The sequence below is a fragment of the Artibeus jamaicensis genome, unplaced genomic scaffold (assembly GCF_021234435.1).
Source record: "Artibeus jamaicensis isolate MK-2021 breed Jamaican fruit bat unplaced genomic scaffold, CSHL_Jam_final contig_64, whole genome shotgun sequence".
NCBI lineage: Eukaryota > Metazoa > Chordata > Mammalia > Chiroptera > Phyllostomidae > Artibeus > Artibeus jamaicensis.
The window spans coordinates 5,879,197-5,900,410 of record NW_026521911.1 but is presented as its reverse complement, the minus strand read 5'-3'; the positions used below and the strand labels follow the sequence as shown (position 1 = coordinate 5,900,410).

The 21,214-nt window shown below is 44.4% G+C and overlaps 2 protein-coding genes across 4 annotated transcripts in view; both read left to right on the top strand.

Moving 5' to 3' along the window:
* Positions 1–484: 484 nt before the first annotated feature.
* Positions 485–6,086, top strand: KCTD14 (potassium channel tetramerization domain containing 14). Of its 2 annotated transcripts, none has more exons than XM_037138558.2 (2): positions 485–671; positions 5,285–6,085. In XM_037138558.2, the coding sequence occupies exons 1-2, from the start codon at positions 603–605 to the stop codon at positions 5,957–5,959; spliced, it is 744 nt and encodes a 247-aa protein (XP_036994453.2). In that variant the 5' UTR covers positions 485–602; the 3' UTR covers positions 5,960–6,085. The 2 variants fall into 2 exon arrangements, with proteins under 2 accessions (XP_036994453.2, XP_036994454.2); XM_037138559.2 differs by having other exon boundaries at positions 580–671; positions 5,119–6,086.
* An 8,072-nt stretch (positions 6,087–14,158) lies between these two features.
* Positions 14,159–21,214, top strand: part of INTS4 (integrator complex subunit 4) — a 105,317-nt gene continuing 98,261 nt past the window's right edge. The window contains exons 1-2 of one of the 2 annotated variants that reach the window (XM_053670814.1): positions 14,159–14,651; positions 17,035–17,229. In XM_053670814.1, coding sequence (XP_053526789.1) covers positions 14,598–14,651; positions 17,035–17,229 — 249 coding nt within the window. In that variant the 5' untranslated portion in view covers positions 14,159–14,597. The remainder of the gene's footprint in view (positions 14,652–17,034; positions 17,230–21,214) is intronic. The other variant, XM_037138560.2, reaches the window with a different exon arrangement.

Genomic DNA, 21,214 nt, shown 5'->3' with positions numbered 1-21,214 from the left:
GGAGATGCCAGGCACCCACTTCTCCCTGTTTGGGGGTAATTGAGGGTGAGTAGTACATCTTGAGAGCTCCCTCACAGGAGGTGGGGACTCCATTTTCAGTGGAGGATTCCTTTAGTGATTTTCACAGTTTTAACAAGCAAAATAACCCACACAACAGGCTTCTTAGTTCTTTTCTTTCCAGGTCATGCCTTCCACTTATAGCAGCTGATCTGAGGCGGATAAAGTCTACACTGGCCATCCTATCTCCTGGGGCCTCACTTTTCTCATCTGTAAATAGGGTGGTGGTGGTCTTTTACCCCCTAGGACAGAAGTAAGTAGAAAGCCTCCTGCTTGCAGTGTTAGTTCCCTCTGCCTCCCCCACTAGGCTGCAGGGGATACCCAGGTGAGAGACCCAGCAGTGACTAGCCTAGGGTCTCCGGGGAAGCAAGGCCCAGCGCAGGCCAATCCGGAGTTCTAACCACACCCTGGGGCTAGCTTCCCCACCCCAGGCGGGGAGCAGGTGCACTTCCGCCAGCTACAAGTACCTCGTGCGTGGCGGGTTGGGCGGGTTGCAGGTGCGGCGGCCGGGCTGGGCAGTGCCAGCTGCCTGCAAGGACAGGACGATGAGCCTGACCCCGACGTCCCGCTCTCCACGGCCCAGCCGAGCCGCACCCCCCGCCAGCCCACCAACGGTGAGTGCACGGCCCGGCCCGAGGCGGGCGGGGGCGGCACCGTTCCTGCGCCTGTCCTGCAGCCATTCCCGTCTTTCACTCCTTCTATTGTCCCCAGTCCGTCCCTCTCCAGGTCTGATTCAACACCCCTATCACTTCTGGTGCGCTGTCTCCACCTCTGGCTGGGCGCTCTTTTCTCCCGGCAGTTCGGGTCGTTTATCACTCTCCTTCCGCGGCACTGTCTCTATTCCCATTCTGGTTCAGTCCAGCCTCTCCTCTTTGCGCTATTTCCTGCTTGGCCGCCTTGGTTTGTCTCCTTCTCCTCTCTTTGTTTTAGCTTCTCTGTGTGTGTCCTCTCCCTGTCCCCTGGCTGGTCCTAGTCCACCCCTCTTTCGCTCTCTCTCCCTCTCCCCTGCCCCCATCCCTCCTGCCAGTGGGAGAAGCAGACCCAAGCAAAGGCTGTCAGACCCCCACCCTCTCCAGCCTGCGCCTGCCCTCTGGCTGCGTCCTGAGGCCGCACGCTCCCTCCTAGGGCTTGGGTGAGGGGAGTTTTGGGGGGATGGGTACCAGGAAAAGGCCCAGTGCACTCCAGGCGCAGAGCACTCTAATCTCTCTCGGTCTCGGTGCCACCCTGAAGACCTGTGGGAAGCGAAAGCAGATCCAGGAGTGGGGAGACTGGCTCTTCCCCATGGAGAGCTGTTATCGTCGTTGTTGTTGGCTATTGACAAAGTCACCTGCTCAGTGGCAGGGCTGCCCTAGATGCTCAATAAATGTCTGAATGAATTGCTGGGCCATGGAGGGTGCCAGCAAGTGCATCACGCCAGGTAGGGCAAGACTGGCTTTGATCAGAATACCAGGTGCCCTTGTAAATCAGTGCTGCAGGTAAGCGCCATTCAGTTCAACTCCATGCAGTTTTTTTGAGCATCCCCACTGTGCTGAGCCCTGTAGTAGGTACCAGTGCTATAAAGATGAATCAGGGATAGTCTTTCCTTGGGAACCTCACAGTCTAATGGAGGATACAGATGATAAAGGAAATTACAAGTTAGGTAATTACCAGACTGTGGAAGTACAGGGCCCACTGGGATCAGAAGGATGCAACCCATCTACAATAGAAAGATTCCTGGAGGAATTAACTTGAAGGATGAGCGGGCTAAGTGAAGGGAGTGTGCCAGTAGTGAAATCCTGGAGGCAAGGGGGCCCACCCTGCTCTGGTTGGGAACCAGTAGGAAGGCAGCAAGCAATTCTCGTAGCTGATTGTCAGCCTTGCAAAGGGGCTAGTGAACCTAGTTAAGGAGTCTGGAGTTTATCTGACAAGAAAGGTAGGGTCACTGAAGCGTTTAATGCAGGGAAGACAGATCAGATTTGCACTTAAGAAAGACTACTTTGTTTTCAGAGTAGAGTTGGCTTGGGGGAGGGCACTTGAGCTAGGCAGTGTGCCAAGGAACTGACCGAACACTTAGAATCACCAGGATTTGGCCACTGATTATTCATGTGTGTTTCAAGGTGTGTGTTATTGTAGCAGGAGGAGTTGAGGTTGGAAGCAGAATGCAAGATTCTAGCCTGAGTTTTTGGCTCAGGCCTCTAAGATAGGAAGTAATGGAAAAGGTCAAGGTTATGGGTTGAGGAGCTCCTCCTTGAGGAGCTTGGGGTACATGTGAATGGAGATGTCCCTCCATTGGCTCCACTGAGGGTGACCCAAGTAAATGTATGAATGGTAGGGGTTGCTGATATTTGGGGACCTTTCAACTTGAACTCTATGAGGGCTGGGTCTGATTCATCCCTGTGTCCTCATGGCCAGCACTGGCCTAGCACTCAGCAGGGGCTGCTAATCACCATGTGTCCCCAGCTCATGCACACAGGGCCTAGGACAGGCTTTCCCATCCAGGACTGGTTTGGCAGGGTGACTGGTAGAAAAGATGCGGAATGGGTGCCACAAGGAAGGGTGGGTGGTCCCAAAGAAGGGTGCAAAAGAAGTCTTAATGTGCCAGAAACAGATACTGTAATACTTCTGGATGAGGGTGGGGGTCTGGGATTTCCAAAGAGACTGGGAGTTTGGGGGGGGGGGGAAGAAGGACGGAATTAAGAAGCTTAAGGGGGAAAAAATGAAGCTTGGGAACAGGGTCAAGTTCTATTTGATAAACAAAGGAATGAGGCTGAGCATATCAGTGCAGGAAGCTATTTAGTGAAGCATCTGGAAATGAACTTCAGAAATGACATTTGAAGTGACTATATTCATTAGACTTTCAGAGCTGTAGAGACTTAGAGTTCTCTTCATCTGTTTTGCCTCCCTATTTCATGGATGACTAAATTTAGGCTCAGAGAAGGAAGTGAACTGCCTCAGGCACATAGCTAAGTATTGGCAGCGGTGGGACTAGATGCTGGAAGGGGTGGAGGTAGGGCACCCATATATAGTGGAGCCAGACTGACAAGGCTTGGTCCCACCTCTGACTTCATCACTTCCTAGGTGTGTGACTCTTCTTTCTTTCTGAGCTTTCCTAACCTGCAGTGTGGGGACATTAAGAGCACCTGTGAGCTTTCACTGGTGCAGGGGTAAAGAGAGCACATTGATCCACTCAAGGGTTAAAGTCTGCAACTTTGCATTTAACTACCAGCTGCACAGAGGGACCTCAGGGTTAACCAAAGAGCTTTGCCCAAGGGACCTTGAGGTTTATGGATGAAAGAGGGAGTCACAGGTTCTGGGCTTATTTTTCTCATGGCTGTATTGCTTGGCTGCTGTCAGAGTGCATCCTCTCCTCTCTCTTCTCCCCTTCAGCCAGCAGAACTGTCCCCTGCTAGGAGCCGTTGCCATGGGAACTCAATTCTTCCCCAGCCGTTTGGCTGTCTGTGGCTCTCTTAATCCTAGTACTTTAATCTTCGAGGTAGAGCTCACAGACAAATCGAGAATGAGGTCACACCTAAATCAGACAGAAGGACATTCCTGAGCGCTGGCCTTGCCACAGCCTGTGTTTAGAGCTCTCAGGTTGGTAATTCAGCCCTTCCAGCACTGCACAGATCTACGTGGCAGCAGCCATCGCATCCCCTAGAAAACCTTCCTGACCAGCCACCAACACACATCCACAAAAGCTGACCCCTCTACCTCTGAGTCTTCCTTCCTGGCTCCCACCCACCCAAGCCATCTGTTTCCCTGTCTCCCCTGGGAGTCCCTTGTGGGCAGGCACTGTGTGGTATTCATCTGCCTAGGAGGAGGCTTGAATGGAATAGGTCCTCCTTACATTTTTTAAAAATGAATGAGTAACTAAGGAAAAAAGAAGAGTGGAAGTGTATTTGAAGACTAATTTATACCATGACTAAGAGTACACGCTTTAGGGTAAATCAGACCCGAGTTCAAATGCTGACGTATCACTTAAGAGCTGGTTGATATTAGGAAACTTCACTTCCTTAAGCCTTAGTTTCTTTATCTGTAAAATGGGGATTTCATACTTCTTCATTGGATTGCCATCAAAATTGAGTTAGAGATTGTGTGCAAAGTGGTTCACACAGTTACCAGACTCTGAAGGGAGGGACTGTGTTCTGCTGTTGCTCACTCTGTCCCAGGTACCTGACACACAAATAAGCAATACATATTTTATCGAATGAGTGAGTGAATTTTAAACAAGGAAGGTTGTTCCAGAAGCTGGTTTGTAAGGATAACAACTGGTATATCACCTCCCACGTAATCATTGCTATATGGTCTTCCAGTATTGTTGCTGGTCTGTGTGGCAGTCCTCAGCGCTCCCTGTTGGCCTGTGTCCATGTCTCTTTCCGCACTGGACTGTGGGCGTCTCCATGCAGGCGCTGCATGGGTTGCACCTGCATCTGTGGTGCTCAGCCCAAGGTCTTGCAGAGAGAAGAGGCCTTTACAAATTCTGCTGAACAGCTAAACCTAACTCACATTTGTACCAACCTCACAGTTCATGAGGCCGTTTTACACCCATTGTATCTCGCATTACTGGCCTTTTCACCAAGGACATTCCTGCTGTTTAATCTCCTCGAGTCCATATTTTGAAAAAAAATAATTCATAAAACAAATTCCATTTGTTAATCAAAGTCATGACAACTGCTAATCAGAATTTTTATCCCCAGCTCCCAGCACAGGATGTGGACACAGTAAGTACTCAGGAAACGCTTCCTGAATAGAATGCACGTATGGTTCCTTAGCCTTTCTGAAAAGTTGAAAATGGTTTGCTCCCCTGCCCCTTTCTTTATTGTATCTTAGACCCCTGCATCCCACGTTGGGAACTTCTGACTTCACAACAGCTCCATATCCCCGTTTTATACATGAGACCCAGGGAGGGGAAGAGCCTTGCCAAAGGCCACAGACTTTGGGAGTATTGTTGCGGGGACTTGCTTCCACAGCAGCCTCCTATCTAATGTTCTGTGACCTCAATGAGAAAGTTAAAATGCTTGAACGGGTATTCTTATATCAAACTGAAATTTTTGTCTTCCTTGAAATTCCCATTCTCTGCAGCTATACAGCATAAATATAACCCCCTTCAGTTAAGATGGACCTTTCTATAACAGCTGAAGCCAATCCTGGCTTTCCTAAATTCTCTATGGGGTTTTTCTTTGGATGAAAATAAGTCATGAGCTCCCTGGAGGTGGCGCTCTTCGCTCATTGCCTCTTGTGCCCCCAGATATCTCCGGTCGTGGAGCTGAACGTGGGGGGCGAGTTCTACACCACTACCGTGGGGACCCTAAGGAAACTCCCGGGCTCAAAGCTGGCAGATATGTTCTCCAGCTCAGCCAAGGCCTGCACTGATGCGGAGGGCCGCTTCTTCATTGACCGCCCCGGCACGTATTTTGGAGCCATCCTGGACTACCTGCGCAGCGGGCAGCTGCCCAAGCAGCACATTCCGGAGGTGTACCGTGAGGCTCAGTTCTACGAAATCAAGCCTTTAGTTAAACTCCTAGAGGACATGCCGCAGATCTTTGGTGAGCAGGTGGCTCGGAAGCAGTTCTTGCTACGGGTGCCAGGTTACAGTGAGAACCTGGAGCTCATGGTGCGCCTGGCGCGCGCAGAGGCCGTGGCGGCGCGCTGCTCCAATGTGCTGGTGTGCGCTGTGCGCACGGAGGAGGACGCCGCGCACTGCGCAGAATCATTGCGCGTTCTGGAGGTGGACAGGAGGTTGGTCGTCAAATTCGGACCTTGGAAGGCTGCTCCAGCCATCAAGGACCTCCTGGACTCAGTGCGGATGGACATTGAGGCTCAGGGGTACCAGGTGGCCTATGAGCACTGCTCTAAGAAGACATTCCAGCCTAAGTCTGGGGCCTACGAATACTTCTACACGTTCCAGTTCACCTGGTGCTGATTTTCAGGCTCAGGGGTTGTTTATTATGGGTTCTGGTGGGACTTACGAAATTAAAAGTTGCCTTCAAAAGTCATGTTACTTTACTTCAAAAAATAAAACATGAAACAACTTCCAAGGTGGTCTGTAGAGCTTGCCCCCAAATATTTATCTCCCCCGTGAGGACCTTCAACTCAATGCAACCGATTCCACTGCACATGCCTAGTGAGGTGCAGCAGCTCCCTCTCTGAAACCTCCTGTACCTGCCAGACCTTCCCTTGAAGTGCAATAGCAAGTCTGAGATGAGTTGGAATGTTTCAAAAATGCTTCGGCTGGAGCTGCAGGATGTCAACAGTAATGTAATCGGACACTGTGAGTCTAAATAGTCTGACCTAAAAATGCAATCTACCCAGGTTCAGCCTGTGGGCCAGACCTGTGGCCCAGGTGTGTGCCTTCGTGAGGAACATGCCAAGTTAGTACCTGTAGTAGATGCCACTCAGATCCTCTTTCCCAGATGCTTTGAGTGTTGGCCACTAAAGCCTCACAGCTGCCCTGTCTCTAGAACAGTGGTTCTCAAAGTGTGGTCGCTAGACCAGCAGCATCCGCAACACCTGGGCACTTGTTGGAAATAGAAATTCTCTGTCCCCCTCCTCAGACCCACGGAATCAAAAACTCTGGGGGTTGGCCCAGCAATCTGTTTTAACAAGTCCTCCAGGTGATTCTGATGCACTCTAAGTAAGACCTGCTATGGAAAAATAATTGCCCTTTTGTTTGTGTGGTTCCCCCTTACGTCAAGGAGGAACCAATTCTGGCAGTTTCTGTTCCAGAGCTCCTCGTGGGATCAGACTGCAGTCAGTCGTCATCTGGCACCACATTCTTGCTTGGCATTTCCCCTCTGCTCTATCTACCCTGCTTCCCTTACTCCCCTTCTTGACAGCACGTCAACCGCTTGCACAACAGATCCTGTTTCCGGTTCTGCTTGTCAACCTAAAACATAGCTTTAGGGAGGACACAAGTAGACATTCACCCTTCTCCTAATCTGGGTCTGGGATGGATAGCTCCCTTCCCTGCCTAGGAGGGTGACCAGCCATTCTGGGTTTCCCAGGACTGAAGGTCAAGTTTAACTGTCAAGGTTTAAGAAATTAATACTGACTCAGGGAGTTTCAGATTTAAACATAAAATTGCTCAGAACAAAGTCATCTGCTTGTATATTTTTTCTTGTTTTCAAAGCTTGTTTTACTTTTTTTTTGGTATTTAATATGACTGACAATTTAAAGTGGAAAAATCCTGAATGTCTATTTGAACTTCTTGTCATAAAGCTATTCAACATTATTTATCAAGTGTCTGAAAAAGGGTCCATAACCTTTGATCAGTCATTATGAGATTAGATTCCAGGGAGACACCCTGCTTCTTAAGATGTAAATAGAATTGCTTAAAATCTCAATTTCATGAGTTATGGGAAGGTCAGTGTCCTCCCTAAGATTTTTCCACATTCACAGAGGAATGTCTTCTTACAGTCAGCTCTGGTTCTCTGCTCCTGCTGGATTCACTCAGCATCAAGGTCATCTAGATATCTTAAACCTGTTGTTGCTGTTTTGCACAATGCTCACCCAGATTTAACTCATCTTTTTCTTAATTTTTACAACCCACTCTCATGAGCTCTTTGTCCATATAACAGACTGTGGAAAATAGAGGCAAATAAAGGGGAAAGTTTACAATGCACATGCAAATAACTTCAAATTGAATATTGGACATATGTACTCTTAAAAATGTGTCAGTCATCCACATCATTAGAAGCTTTTCACTAGTAGATTGTATTTGTTTCCTATTCTCTCTTCCCTCCCTGTTCTTTTCATGCTTCCCAGTAGGTGGGAGTAATCTTCCCCATCCCGCTGTCTTCCTGCTTGGCCCCATGACTTACTCTGGCCAATGGAGTATGTGTGGCAGTGACAGTGAGCCCATTCCAAACAGACTTTAGAGGCATGCCAAGTTTCTACCAGCCCTGTCATGTGCCAGAAGACCATGTTCTAGTTTAGCTGCCTCTTTTTATTGCTTTGACTCTAGCCTGCATCCCTCCGGATCTGGCTCTTCCTAAGCAAATTACCAAACTATTTTATTAAACAAAGGCAATTCCAATATCCCCCTCCAACTCCCAATCCATGATACAATTAATTACATACTTTTTTTTAATCCCACTTAACTTACAGTTAGAAACATGTCAAGTTAGTTATATTGCATCTACATAATGCAATGTTAGGAAGAAATTAAAGTTATATTTGTAGAAAGATGTATCATGATTTCACTTACATGTGGAATCTAATTAACAAAATAAAAAAACAAAATAGAAACACTCATAGATAAAGAGAATAGAGGGACAGCTGTCAGAGTGGGGGCATTGGGAGGCTGGGTGAAAAAGGTGAAGGGATTAAGCAACCCCCCTCCACACACACAACAAAAAGCCTCATAGACACAGACAATAGTACATTGATTAACAGAGGGAATGGGAAGTAGGGGGAGGTAGAAGAAGGTGAAGGGCGAGATAAATGGTGATGGAAGGAGACTTGACTGAGGGTGGCGAACACAAATACGGTAGATAGCTGATGATGTATTATAGAATTATGTGCCTGAAACCTACATAATTTTGGGTGACTAATGCCACTCAAAAATTCAATAAAAATTAATATATATATATTTTAAATTATATTTATAGATAGCTTAAAATTACTGGGGAGGAGAATGCTCACTAAAGGCAATGCAATTTAATTAAATGTTTGTCCAAAAAGGATTTAAGGTGGTGGGGCTCACAGGACTGTGAAAAAAATCATCCAAAAAGATATAAATTGAAAGTATATCAAGTAAGTAGACACTTATTTGCCTACCCAATAATGCCATCTCTTCCCTTCCTCTTTCGTGACAGAAAAAGCAAACTAGTAAAGCACATTAATAATGTTTAAAATAATATTTGTGTTCATTTGTAGGGGACTACAAGACTTTTCAGGTCTGTTGGGATTAACTTAAGAAAATTAAAGCGTCAGAAGAGGACAATATAAATGAATGTAAATATAACTGTCATTATAATCCACAGGAAAAACACAAGGGATAAACTTTGAGATTTCCCTCATGGAGACATTCTAAGTTCATAGCACTGTGCCAGGTTTTTGGGTTTACATCGTTTTCCCAGAGCACCTCTTTAAAACCAAAAAACTCTTTTCCTTGTCTTTTTCTGCCCCTCTCTCCATCCATTCTCCTCCCTTCTCTGCTATGGAGAGTAGACTTAGCATTTAAGGGACTGCCTGATCACAGGACATACCCCTGACCCCAAAACTTAAAGCCATAAGACTACAATCATTAATTATTTCCCATAAGCCTACAGTCGGGCAGTTCTGGTCTTTGCTGGGCTCACTCATACATCTATAGTCAGATGCTGGCTCAGCTGGGCTGTGGCTGGTCTAACATGGCCTCGGCTGAGTCAGCTTGGCTTGATTCCACGTGGTCACTCACTCTCCCTCCATCAGACTAGGTTGGACTCACTCTCATAACAACGATAAGGTTCCAAAGTCAAGCAAAAGGCCTGCAGAATTGGTAAGTGGATTGACCTAGAGCCCTAGGCTCAAAACTAGCGCACTGTCACTTTTGCTACATTCTACTGGGCAGGCACAAGGCTAGTCTAGTTCAACAGGTGAAGATATAGATTCCATTTCTTAATTGAAGTGGCTTCAAAATTATATTTCAAGGAGTTTACAGAGCTAGGGCGAACTAGGGCCATTTTTGCAATCATTCTACCACATACTGGATCCTTTCCATCAGAGAGGGAGTGATTTATTCTTACAGGACTCAGATTCAGATTTGACTTCCCTACTGCCATAGACTGAATGTTTGTGCCCCCTTCTGCATTCGTATGTTGAAATCCTAACCCTCAATGTGTATTAGGAGACAGAGCCACTAGGAAATGATTAGGTCATAAGGGTAGAGCCCTCATGAATGGGATTAGTGCCTTCACAAAAGAGACCCCAGAGAGCTTCCTTGCCTCTCCTCCCACGTGTAGACTCACGAAAATGCAGCAGTGAACCAGGAAGTGAGCTCTCAAGAGACTGAATCTACCTGCACCTTGATCTTGGACTTCCCAGCCTCCAGGACTGTAAGAAATAAATTTCTGTTTACTAGCCACTTAGTTTACATATTGTTATGTTAGCCTAATAGCTCCCTCCCCCTCCCCCTCTCTTATTGGTTCTGTTTTCCTGGAGAACCCTAATACTTAACTGCACTGTTTCTGGCAGCCCTGTTAGGTAACAACTAGGAATGAGCAGCCACAGGGGAAATAAAGCAGGGTCCTCCCATTAAAATCTAACAACGAATTTAATACAGAAGGCTAGAAGCAAAAAGGAGACATGGCTCACCAGTTAACTTAGCAGTCCTAGCCCTGGTTTGATAAGATCACCAGGTGTTCCAAACATGCAAGCAGGGACAGTGCCGGGGGGAGGGGAGTCCTCGTGACTGTGCTGGGCAAGGGATCCTGTGTAACAATTTCACTAAGACAAAGAACCTTTACTGAGAAAGAAAGCTTTAGTAATTGTACATTATTCCCAAGATTTAGAATGGGAAGGAGGAAGGGTACCTCTGGAAGTTAGCTAAGATATATAACTCCCAAACCCCAATTGTTGGCATACTTAGATTAGCTAAGTAGCCACTTGTAGCCTCAAATCAAGTGTATAAAACTAACTCACTAACTCACTAACAAACGTACCAACAACTTTGTTTCCTCTGTATGTGGGGCATTTAGACTTGCTGGATTCCTGCTTTTGTGCTTGTACGTTTCATAAATCAACTTACTATCTCATTTCCACTATGTGTTTGTCTCTTACTTGAATTTGTCTCTTGCAAGCTGGACAAGAACCAAGGTCAGGGAGGGAGGGTCTCCTGACTCAGGTCTCTCTCTGTAAACATCCCTACCATGACTTGTTCATTTTCATGGTATTCTACACATTGCTCCTGATGAAGGAGCTTATTTATAGTGAAAGAAGTTTGGCAAAGAAACTCATTGGTCTTTCCAGGAATCCTACCACTCAAATGTAGTTGCCACGTACCTATATATTTGATCTCCTGAGGACATGCCCACTTATTTTATTTTATTTTTAAAGCTTTTATTTATTTAATTTTTAGAGAAAGGGGAGGGGAGGGAGAAAGAGTGGGAGAGAAACATCAATGTACAAGAGATACATTGATCAGTTGCCTCTTGCACGCCCCCAACTGAGGAACCCGGCCTGCATCCCAGGCATGTGCCCTGACAGGGAATCAAACTGGTGACCTTTTGGTTTGTAGGCTGGCACTTAATCCACTGAGCTACACCAGTCAGGGCAATGCCCATTGATTTTAGAGAGAGGGGAAGGGAGTGAGAGAGAGGGAGAGGTATACTCATGTGAGAAACACATCAAAGTGATCAGCTGCCTTGCACATGCGCCCTGACTAGAGGGCTAACCCACAACCTCAGCATATGCACTGACCAGGAATTGAACCAGTGACCTTTTAGTTCACGGGATGATACTCCAACCAAATGAGCCACAATAAAAAACAGTGTAATGACCTTTTGTAGACTCTGTTATGGTGCTAGCTGAGAGACAACATGTTGTGAATTTGGAGTAGTGACTTAGAGGTTTGTGGTATATGGCAGTGATTTTCAACCAGTGAGCCACAAACAATTTTAAAACATGCAATACCTGACTATTTAGTCAGGGGCACTGACCTCTTTTCCCTTAAGATTGTTAAATTAAAAAACAACAACAGCCAATACAACAGTAGCCATCTGGTGTGAATTAATCAAAATTATACCTATTTTTGTCAGATCAGCAAAAAACATAATTTTTGGCATGCTGCAGAATTTTAGTAGTTTATGTGTGCCATGAGATGAAAAGGGTTGAAAATCACTGCCTTATACCAACAGCTAAATTATGCTACTATTTCTCCCACAGTGAGAATGCATGAGTTTGGGAACTAATGGGTGGAGTTAGGAGCAGTTTTTGTCACTTGTACACCTACTAACTCATTTATGAATTCTTGGGTTCAGTGGGTTAGGAGTACTTAGTTCCCAAGGGAGGAACAGTTTCACTAAAGAACACTATCAGTGTTCTATTACATTGGAACATGTAACGAGACTGCCCCTGGTCATGTGGGGTTCTTCTTTCTCAGCCAACAGGCAGAGAAGGGGTTACTATCCCAGTATGTGGGACTGATCCTAATTTCCAAGGGGAAATTGGGTTGCTGTTACACAATAGGGACAGGGAGGACTCTATATGAAGCCCAAGGTATTCACTGGGACATTTCATTGTATTCTCATGGGCAATAATGAAGGTCAACAACAAATATCATCAACTCAGTAAAGTTTTCATTCCAGAATTAAAGAATGTGATTTAATTATGAGAAAATACATCTTAGCATCACAAATATGGCAAATATTAAAGAAGGTGGACTCTTGTGGCTTCTACACCAATCTGGCCTCAGACTCTCAGTTTTATTTCTATTGCTCCTCTCTGCTCCCTGTAGCACTTTACTCTTAACATGAACTGAATTTTCTTTGGTTTTCTCAGTGCACCAAACTTCCTTCTGCAGTCTCATATCTAGCAATAACAATGATAAACTTTGTATCATTAATGCTTAGACGCATTAGGACGCATTTTAAGATCAGTGTGTGCCAGGTTTTCATGTGTAGACTGGGTTCTAACAGTTCATGTCATCATCACTTCGGTTGAACTCTGTGCATGTGTTGTCTTTAATTGCCACTTAATGTATCTTCAGCGAGATTACCCTAAAAATTGCTTTGAAATGAAAAGTTTTATTTGCACACAAAGCATGGAACCACAGCAATATGACAAAGGATCCAAAGAGCTCTTCACTCAGTAAATATACATAACAAATCTAAGCAATAAGAAACCATTGTTTTTAATATCAGCACTTTTCTTAATGTGTTATATAAAATAATGATTTTCTTTACAATTCCTGGCAGCTTAATTTGATAGATTATGGCATTGATAATCATAATAGCTGCTAACATTTATTAAATGTACTGTTTGCTAAGTGCTTTTCATTGCACTCAATATATTTGTATATACAGTAGTCTCTGTGGCCTGAGATGCCTTTCTTTCTGGAAAATTTACCATAGGCATACCTCACTTTATACTTCTCCACTTTATTGTTTCTTATAAATGGGAAACTCTCTACCAACAAAAATATTATGACTTGCCTAAAGTCTCAGATGATGGCATTTTTTTAAGCAATAATTTTTAAAAATTAAGGCAGTACATTATTTTAAGACATAATGCTACTGGACACTTATATAAATATGTTTATTTATATAACATATATAAATACACATTATAGTAAACTATAAAGGTAACTTTTATACACACTGGAAAACCAAAACTTCAAGTCACTCACTTTATTGCAATAGTCGCTTTACTGAGGTGGCATGGAACCACTGTCTCCTAGAGGTGCCTGTATTTTGAAGCCAGGTTAAAAATCTTTTCCTCTGTAAAACTTCCGCTGAGACATCTTGAAGAAGTCAGGTCTGTTTGAACCACCTTCCTGTTATCCAGCACACTTTGGCTGCCCACTAATTATCAGCTTGCGTGTTTCTCTTTCCAGTTAGGCTGTAGGACCTCAAGGGTAAAGACAATCTTGCAATGCATTTTTGGCTCTTCTGTACAACCACAGCTTGCTGCCTTTATTTTTCCTTTCCAATTACAGTTTACATTCAACATTTTTTTTTTGTTTTAGTTTCGGGCTTGCTGCTTTTTCTAAGCATACCACATTAACTCCTCAAATTGGAAAGAATGAACAGATGAAGTTTAATATAAGTTGTAAAATTGACCTTGGATGTATTAACACTAACACGTGAATTACACTTCATTCAGAGCCTGGAAACTGGTTTTGCACCGCCCCATTACATTGTCACTACGTTTGTCAGGTGTTATCAACCCATTTGTAGTTGAGGCTACTTCTTATTAAGTTCTGTTGCTTCACCTTGGCCTGAGGATTCTTTCCACTCTACCACAGCTATCAGAGGAGGAGTCGATTCCTTAAAGGATGGGTAGCTTTTGAAAACTGGAAGGGAAGAGGCAGGAATATGCACCCCAGGCCTGGGGAGGGGAGGCGCACAGACTGTCCAGAAGGACAGCTCAGGGAAATACCAGCAGCGCACAGAGTTAACAGAGGAAGATGGGAACGTCAGCCCAGCCTCGGTTGCCTCCGTAATCAAAATCGCTTACGTAGCTCCGGGTTTTGCTTCTCGCTCTGGTGCGCCCCGCCTCTGCCCTTTACCTCCTGCTTCCTTCCTTATTTCGCTCAGTTCCGCGCTGGTCCCTGGGACATTCTAAGACCACCAAGTCCTCGAAAGCTCCCATTGGTTCTCCCGTCTCCAGAGGCTCCGCCTCCGTCGCGCTGAGCTCTCCATTGCGTTTCCCCAGGCGCTAGAGGAGTAGGCTGCCAAACCCAGTTTCACTGCGGTGGAGCAGTCGAGCAGCCAGAAGCGGCCTCTCTCTCCTGGATCCCACTGCCTTGTGGGACGGTGGCTGGGTCCGCCGGCCCCAGCTACTTTTCCGGATTCCTTTGCCCTACCGCCACTCCCCGCCTCCTTGTCAAGTACGGAAGCTGAGAGGGTCCGCGAGCAGCCATGGCGGCGCATCTTAAGAAGCGAGTGTACGAGGAATTCACTAAGGTAGTTCAGGTAAGCTCCGGAAGGAAAGGTCCCGGGACCGGTCGTGGATAGGGGAAGGTTGTCCACGCCCCAGGCACCTTTCCAAAACTGGCGCCACGAACTTCAGTTGAGCGCCGACTACTTTGATAGGCTCTTCGGGAATGCACTTCAGTGGGCGTGTTCGTTTGCAGCTGCTGTTGTCATTATGATTAACTAATATGTGTAGTGCGGCACTTAAAAGTTTTGTTAGCAGAAACAGAAAAATGCTTTACAGTTTATGGAACTATCTTATCCGTTATCTTATTCAGGTTGCAGTAGCATCCTTGTTTTACAGATGTGTACTCAGAAGCTTCTTGAGAGGTACAAGGACATAGAACCAATTGGTGGTGGAGTCTCGCGTCCCCACCCCCGCACCCTCATTTCAAAGAAAGTTCCCTGGGACTGATTGGCTGTCTGCAAAGGTCTAAGGGTTTGGGAGAGAAGTCTGTTGAAATCCTCAAGACCCAGTCAAAGCATGCGAGGGGCACAGTCTGCACCGGCCTGGAACTCTCCACTGGTGGAACAGCTCACCTAGGAAGCAGTTGTGTAAGGACTGGTAGGCTCAGCCTTTGTCAGGGCAGTCTGTGATTCTCACATGTGTCTCCTTGTCGGTGTCGCTAAAGTAGAGGTTGATCCCAAGTCATCTCCTGTGTCCGTGCTTCACAGACTTTATGTGTAAACTAATCAACTGAGGATCTTATAAAAATGTGATTTCTACGAAGTCTGGCAGGGGAGGTGAGGCAATAATCTGTATTTCTGCAAGCCTCCAAGTGATGCCAGTGGATCAGCAGCATCCTTAGAACCATAGACCACCCTTAGATCCTTCTACTTGTAAAGTAGCAAGACAGACCATCCAGCAGGAAACTGATCCTTAAACATTTTATTCAGTCCTTAACAAGACTTCATTGAGTGAATGAGTGGTCACTATGCCATCAGGTATAGTGAAAGTTGTTCAGCAACAATGTCCAGTACACCTTAGGGTCCTTGTCCTTTAGAAGGTCACAGGCTAGGGGGAGAGAGAACAATGTATATGTGAGTTTTCCTGCAGAGAGATAATTGCCCTGACAGATCAAGCCGTCCGCTTTCACTACACCTCCTTCTTATAAACATTGCCTAGCCAAACTTCCTAACCCTTCATAATTTGGCAGTATTCCTTCCAGCTGTGTCACTTTCTTTTTTGTTTTGCGGACACATCTTTGTAGCACATTTCCATTGTGGGCAAGCTAGTCTGCTCCTTATTCTTGTATTTTCTTAAAATAACTTTGACTTTTTTTTTTGCTCCTTTTTATGTGAAATTAGTTTTCCTGAACGTTTAGAATGAGTCAAGATTAAGGAAAGCTTTTCTAACTTCACAGAGCTCCCTCTTCTGTGGCTTTCTTTCTGGGATTTTCTGGCTCTGTTTCCCTTGCCCATTAAAAAAAATTGTAGTAAAGTATATATAACATAAAACTTACCGTCTTAACCATTTTATTGGCATTAAGTACATTCATGTTGTGCAGTGCTACTTTCATTCCAACATTCTGCTGTTTCCACTTCTCAAGACTACTCAGCCCTCCTCCAGTGTGCCATGTGTTTGCACATCTCCAAACTTTTGTACCTACTGTCTCTTTTACATAGAATGGATGTCATTCTTTCCTTTATTTTTCTTCTCCACCTGGTGGATTTATATTTTGCTTCAAGATCCAGTTGAAACCTTAGCAAAAGTTTAGTCCCTTCCTTCCCTGCTTCTATGGCACTCTGTCACACTCATCTATTTGTACCTGTCACTCAGTGTTACTGTAATTACCAGTGAACATATCTTTTCACCAGCCTGGGTTCTTTGAAGGCAGAGATGATGTCTCGTTTATCTCTGTCTCCCCTGGAGAGACCCTGGGGCCTGGCTCACTAAAGTGTTATTGATGGTTGATCGATTGCAGATATTGGTTTGTCCTCACCTTTATATACTCTCTTTGGAGAAAAAACCTTTGTCACCTTTTGACCTAACTGCACCTCAGATAACACTGCAGAGTGAATTTGTGTGGAGTAGGATGGAAATAGGTAAGTAGTAATTGAACCTCTATTTCTCTTGATTTTGAAGCCCCTGGTCTTTTTATCATGCCATGGTAGGCAGAACAGAATGTTAGTGAACTTACTTTACAGAGACAGAAATGGAGACTTGGAAAAATTAAATGACCTGCCCAAAGCAAAATTGGTACTCAAAGTGTTGTCTCCAATCCAGTGCTCTTTTTCCAGTTCATAACACTACTTTGTCCTAAGGCTAGGTCTGTTATCTAAGTACATTATTTGGTATAAGGGAAAATCATTTCCATCAAATGAGGTAAAGTAACATTTGCAGACTGTGTTTTCAGGTCTTAACTTTCTTACCCCTTTGCAGCAACAACAGGAGGAAATTGCTACTAAGAAACTCCGACTAACAAAACCAAGTAAATCTGCAGCACTCCACATAGACCTGTGTAAAGCCACCTCTCCAGCAGATGCTTTGCAGTACCTACTTCAGTTTGCCCGGAAGCCAGTTGAAGCAGAAAGTGTGGAGGGAGTAGTCAGGATTCTCTTGGAACATTATTATAAGGTAAGATGGTCTTGTGAACCTGCCTGATGGAGGTGTGTGTAAGAGTTGTGTCATGTCTGCAGAATGGGTTATCATTTCAGCATACCGGTAAATAAGGTGTTTATTCAGCAGTCTTTTACTGAGTGTCTTCCAAGTACTAGGCACTGTGGATAGAGATATGAAGATCCAGTCCTGTCCTCAGAAGTTTACAGTGTTTAGAACTTCTGGTTGAGATAGGGGTTTCTGCTGGCTTCTCCAGATTTCCCCTTCCTTTACCCTCAACTCCCTGGATGGTCACGGGATAAGTGCTGTGCACTGACCCTCCTGCCTCCTCTGCTCCTCCAGCCTACTCACATGCCAAATACCCATCTCTGGGGCTAAACAGCTATAGATATTTCTCCAAATTCACTCCCTCTGTTTCTTTTTTTGATGTTTGTTTGTTTTTTAAATACTCATCCAAGGACATTTTTTTCATTGTTTTTAGAGAGAGAGAAAGGGTGGGGGGGATGGAGAAAGAGAAAAAGAAAGAGAACAACATTAATGTGAGAGAGAAACATCAGTTGGTTGCCTGCTCGTACGCGCCCTGACTGGGGATCAGACCCACAGCATTTTGGTCTGTGAGATGACACGCCAGCCAGCTGAGCCACACTGGACAGGGCTGTTTTCCCGAAGTTTTTAAAAGTATTACAATGGTTTTTCCTAAATAATTTACTAAAATCTCTAAAAAAGGGACTTAAAGCCATAACCACCTAATCCCATCAAGTAAAATTAAATAGTTATTTAATGTTGTTAACTAATCCATATTCATATTTCTTTAGTTTTCCCAGAATATCTTTTTGTAGTTGGTTTGTTCAAATCAAAATGCAAAGTGTCCATATGTGGCATTTACTCTTTTTAAATCTAGATCAATTTTATTTTATTTTGATGATATTGATCTGTTGAAGAAACTCGGTCAGTTTTGTAAAATGTCTTGTTTTCTGAGTTTATTTCCTTCCTTGGGAGTTAACCGGTAGCTTGCTTCTCTATCTCTTGTACTAACTGAACTGGAAGTCAGATCTAATTGTTAGAATCTGGTGAAGCTTATCTCTGAGGATTTTGAGAATACTTTATAGATGATTTGTACTTCATGTTGCATTGGTCAAGAGGCAGATAATGTCTTGGAGCCCTACCTTGCAGTGGCTTTTTACCTTCTCCCCTTCTGTCTCTCTTCTTCCCACAAACTGTCTTCTTAAAAATCTTTTATGTCTGACATGAAAAGGTCTCTTTCTTTAGACACATAATAGTCTAGCTCAGTCAAAATACATGCAGTTTTTCAAAGACCTTGTGTGTTTTCAGTAATCAGTGTCTTTTCACGTGCCGTTCGTTCCCTTGGCTTAGAGCCCTTCTCCAGCCACACTGCCCTCTCATCTGGTCTGCCATGTTCTCCGCCAAGCACATTCTTTCCTCAGAGCCTTGACACTTTTCTTCGGCCTGGAACACTTCTCTTAAATGTTCATACATCCGCTTCCCACACTTCATTCAGGTCTTTGCTCAAACACTACTTTTTCATTAAGGCCTTCCTTTATCCCTTTATTTGTAATTGAGACTGCCCGCCCCACCCCCAGCACTTCCTAGCCCCCTTCCTTGATTTTGTTTTCTCCATCAGCACTTACCGTCTTCTAATATTCTTTATAATATTCTCATTTTTTCTTATCTATTTTTCCACACTAGAATGTACTCTGCTCTTGAGCAGCATTTTTGTTTGTTTTTTAAACAGTGTGTAATAAAATAAGTATCTGCTGAATAAGTGCTTCTGTGATACTTTTTACTCAGTTAAAAAAATGCTTATTAATTATGCTAAGTGAAATAATCCAGGCAGTGAAAGACAAATACCTTATGATTTCACCTATAAGTGGAACCTGATTGACAAAACAAACAAGCAAGCAAAGTATAAACCAGAGGCATGGAAATAAACAACAAACTGACAGTAACAGAGGGGAGGTGGGAGGGGTTATTGGGGGGAAGAGGGGAAGGGTTGTCAGGAACATGGATAGGGGACACATGGACAGAGCCAAAGGGGAGTGGGGTCGAGGGTGGGAGGTGGGGATGGCTGGGGTTGGGGGGAGTGGTCAGGGGAGAATGGGGACAACTGTAATTGAACAACAGTAACAAAAAGTTAAGTAAAAAAACGCGTATTAAATATCAGGCATTGTTCTGGGCACTGGACAGTGTGCTGTCAGCATATCTATCAGCTCTCAGTATCGCCGTTGTTTGTCATGTGTGTCTGTCTCCTTCAGACTTGGAGCCCCTGAATTCAGAGACTGCAAATCTGGTAATTACTGTCCCAGTGCCTGGCAAGGTAGAAGAACATTGTAGGGGCTCAAAAATGTTTCCCTCATGTTTTACATGAATGAGGCCAGGATTCTCCTCTTCAGAAGTTTTCAATCTTTTATTGGTCTATTTTTAGTCATTCCCCCCTTTTGAAAGCAGTGTCTACCTATTATTATTACTATGTAATAATATAACTCTGTTACCAATACATCTCTAATAATATTTCTAAGAGCAGTTAACATTTATATAGTTTGTTAGACTTTAGAAAGCTCTTTCTACATGTAATATTGTATTTAATCCTGATGGCCACACTATTGTTATCTCTGTATCCCAGATAAGGAACGAGGCTTTGAGTGGTTTAGTGTCCCAGGGCCCCAAGATAAGTAAATGGGGAGTCTGGATTTGAATGTGGATTGGTCCCCCTGCTCAACTTTTGGTACTGGGACATTTAAAATACACACTTACGTGTACTCATTACCCAGCTTTAACAATGATCACTTCATGGCCAAACTCGTTTTATTCCCACCCTTCTCTGTGCCCACTGTCTACTTCTACTTCCCCTGCGCTGACCCTCGCCATCACATTCTTGTGAAAACAAATCCTTGTCATCTTTATAATTTTGTTTATAAATCTCAGTGTATATCTCTGAACCATAAACACTTTGAAAACAATCACAAAACAATTCTCATGTCTAAAAAGATTGAATTCAGGTGATGTGATGTCAGACCCTCGCCTCTTTGACTACCTAGGTCATGTTGCTTACATTGGTCTAGCTCAGTGATTTGCAACCTTTTTTGCCTCATGGCACACATAAACTAATTACTAAAATTCTGTGGCACACCAAAGAGTATACTTTTTGCCTATCCAACAAAAAAATAGGTGTAATTTTGATTCATTCACACTGAATAGCTATCATATTGGCTGTTGTCATTTATTTTTCCAGTCTTCTCCTGAGGAGGTGTTAATGATTTTGAGAAAGAGGAGGGAGAGGAAGGGAGAGAGACAGATAGACATTGGTCGGTTGCCTCCTTCTGTACCTCAACTGAGGATTGAACCCACAACCGAGGCATGTGCCCTGACTGGGGGATTCAGCCTGCACCCTTTTGGTGTGTGGGATGATGCTTCACCCAGCCGAGTCACCCAGCCTGGCTGTTTTCTTTTCTTTTCTTTTTTAATATTTTATTTATTTATCTTTAAAGGGAAAGGGAAGGAGAGAGGGAGAGAAACATCAATGTATGGTTGCCTTTCATGCATCCCCTGCTGGGAACTGGCCTGCAGGGAACCGGCCTGCAACCCAGGAATGTGCCCTGACTGGGAATCGAACCGCGATTGTCTGGTTCGCAGGCCCGAGCTCAATCCACTGAGCTACACCAGCCAGGGCTTGTTTTCATTTTTTAATTTGGCAGTCAGATAAGTGGTATCTCGTATTTTAGTAGATAAATTGCTTTGGCTTCTGCTTTTCTTTTCCAAGTCTTTCTGAGCTCAGGCGGCAGTACCTTCACCTGCACCACTGTGCCCGTTGCTGTGGAGGATGTAGAGCCGTGAAACGTGTTCCTGGTTCCTTAGGGGCTAAAAGTATAGTTTGTAGACCAGATAATACATGCAGCCTGTAGACAGTAAGGGCTAACGTTACTAATTTGTTCTTTTTTTTAAAATATTTATTTATTTATTTATTTATCTTTAGAGGGGGAGAGAA

What these genes read in the sequence shown, in the direction of transcription:
- KCTD14 (XM_037138558.2), top strand. Translation starts at nt 603, where the DNA reads ATGAGCCTGACCCCGACGTCCCGCTCTCCACGGCCCAGCCGAGCCGCA. An exon ending in CCCCCGCCAGCCCACCAACG is followed by an intron (nt 672 to 5,284) that starts GTGAGTGCACGG and finishes TTGTGCCCCCAG; the next exon opens with ATATCTCCGGTCGTGGAGCT.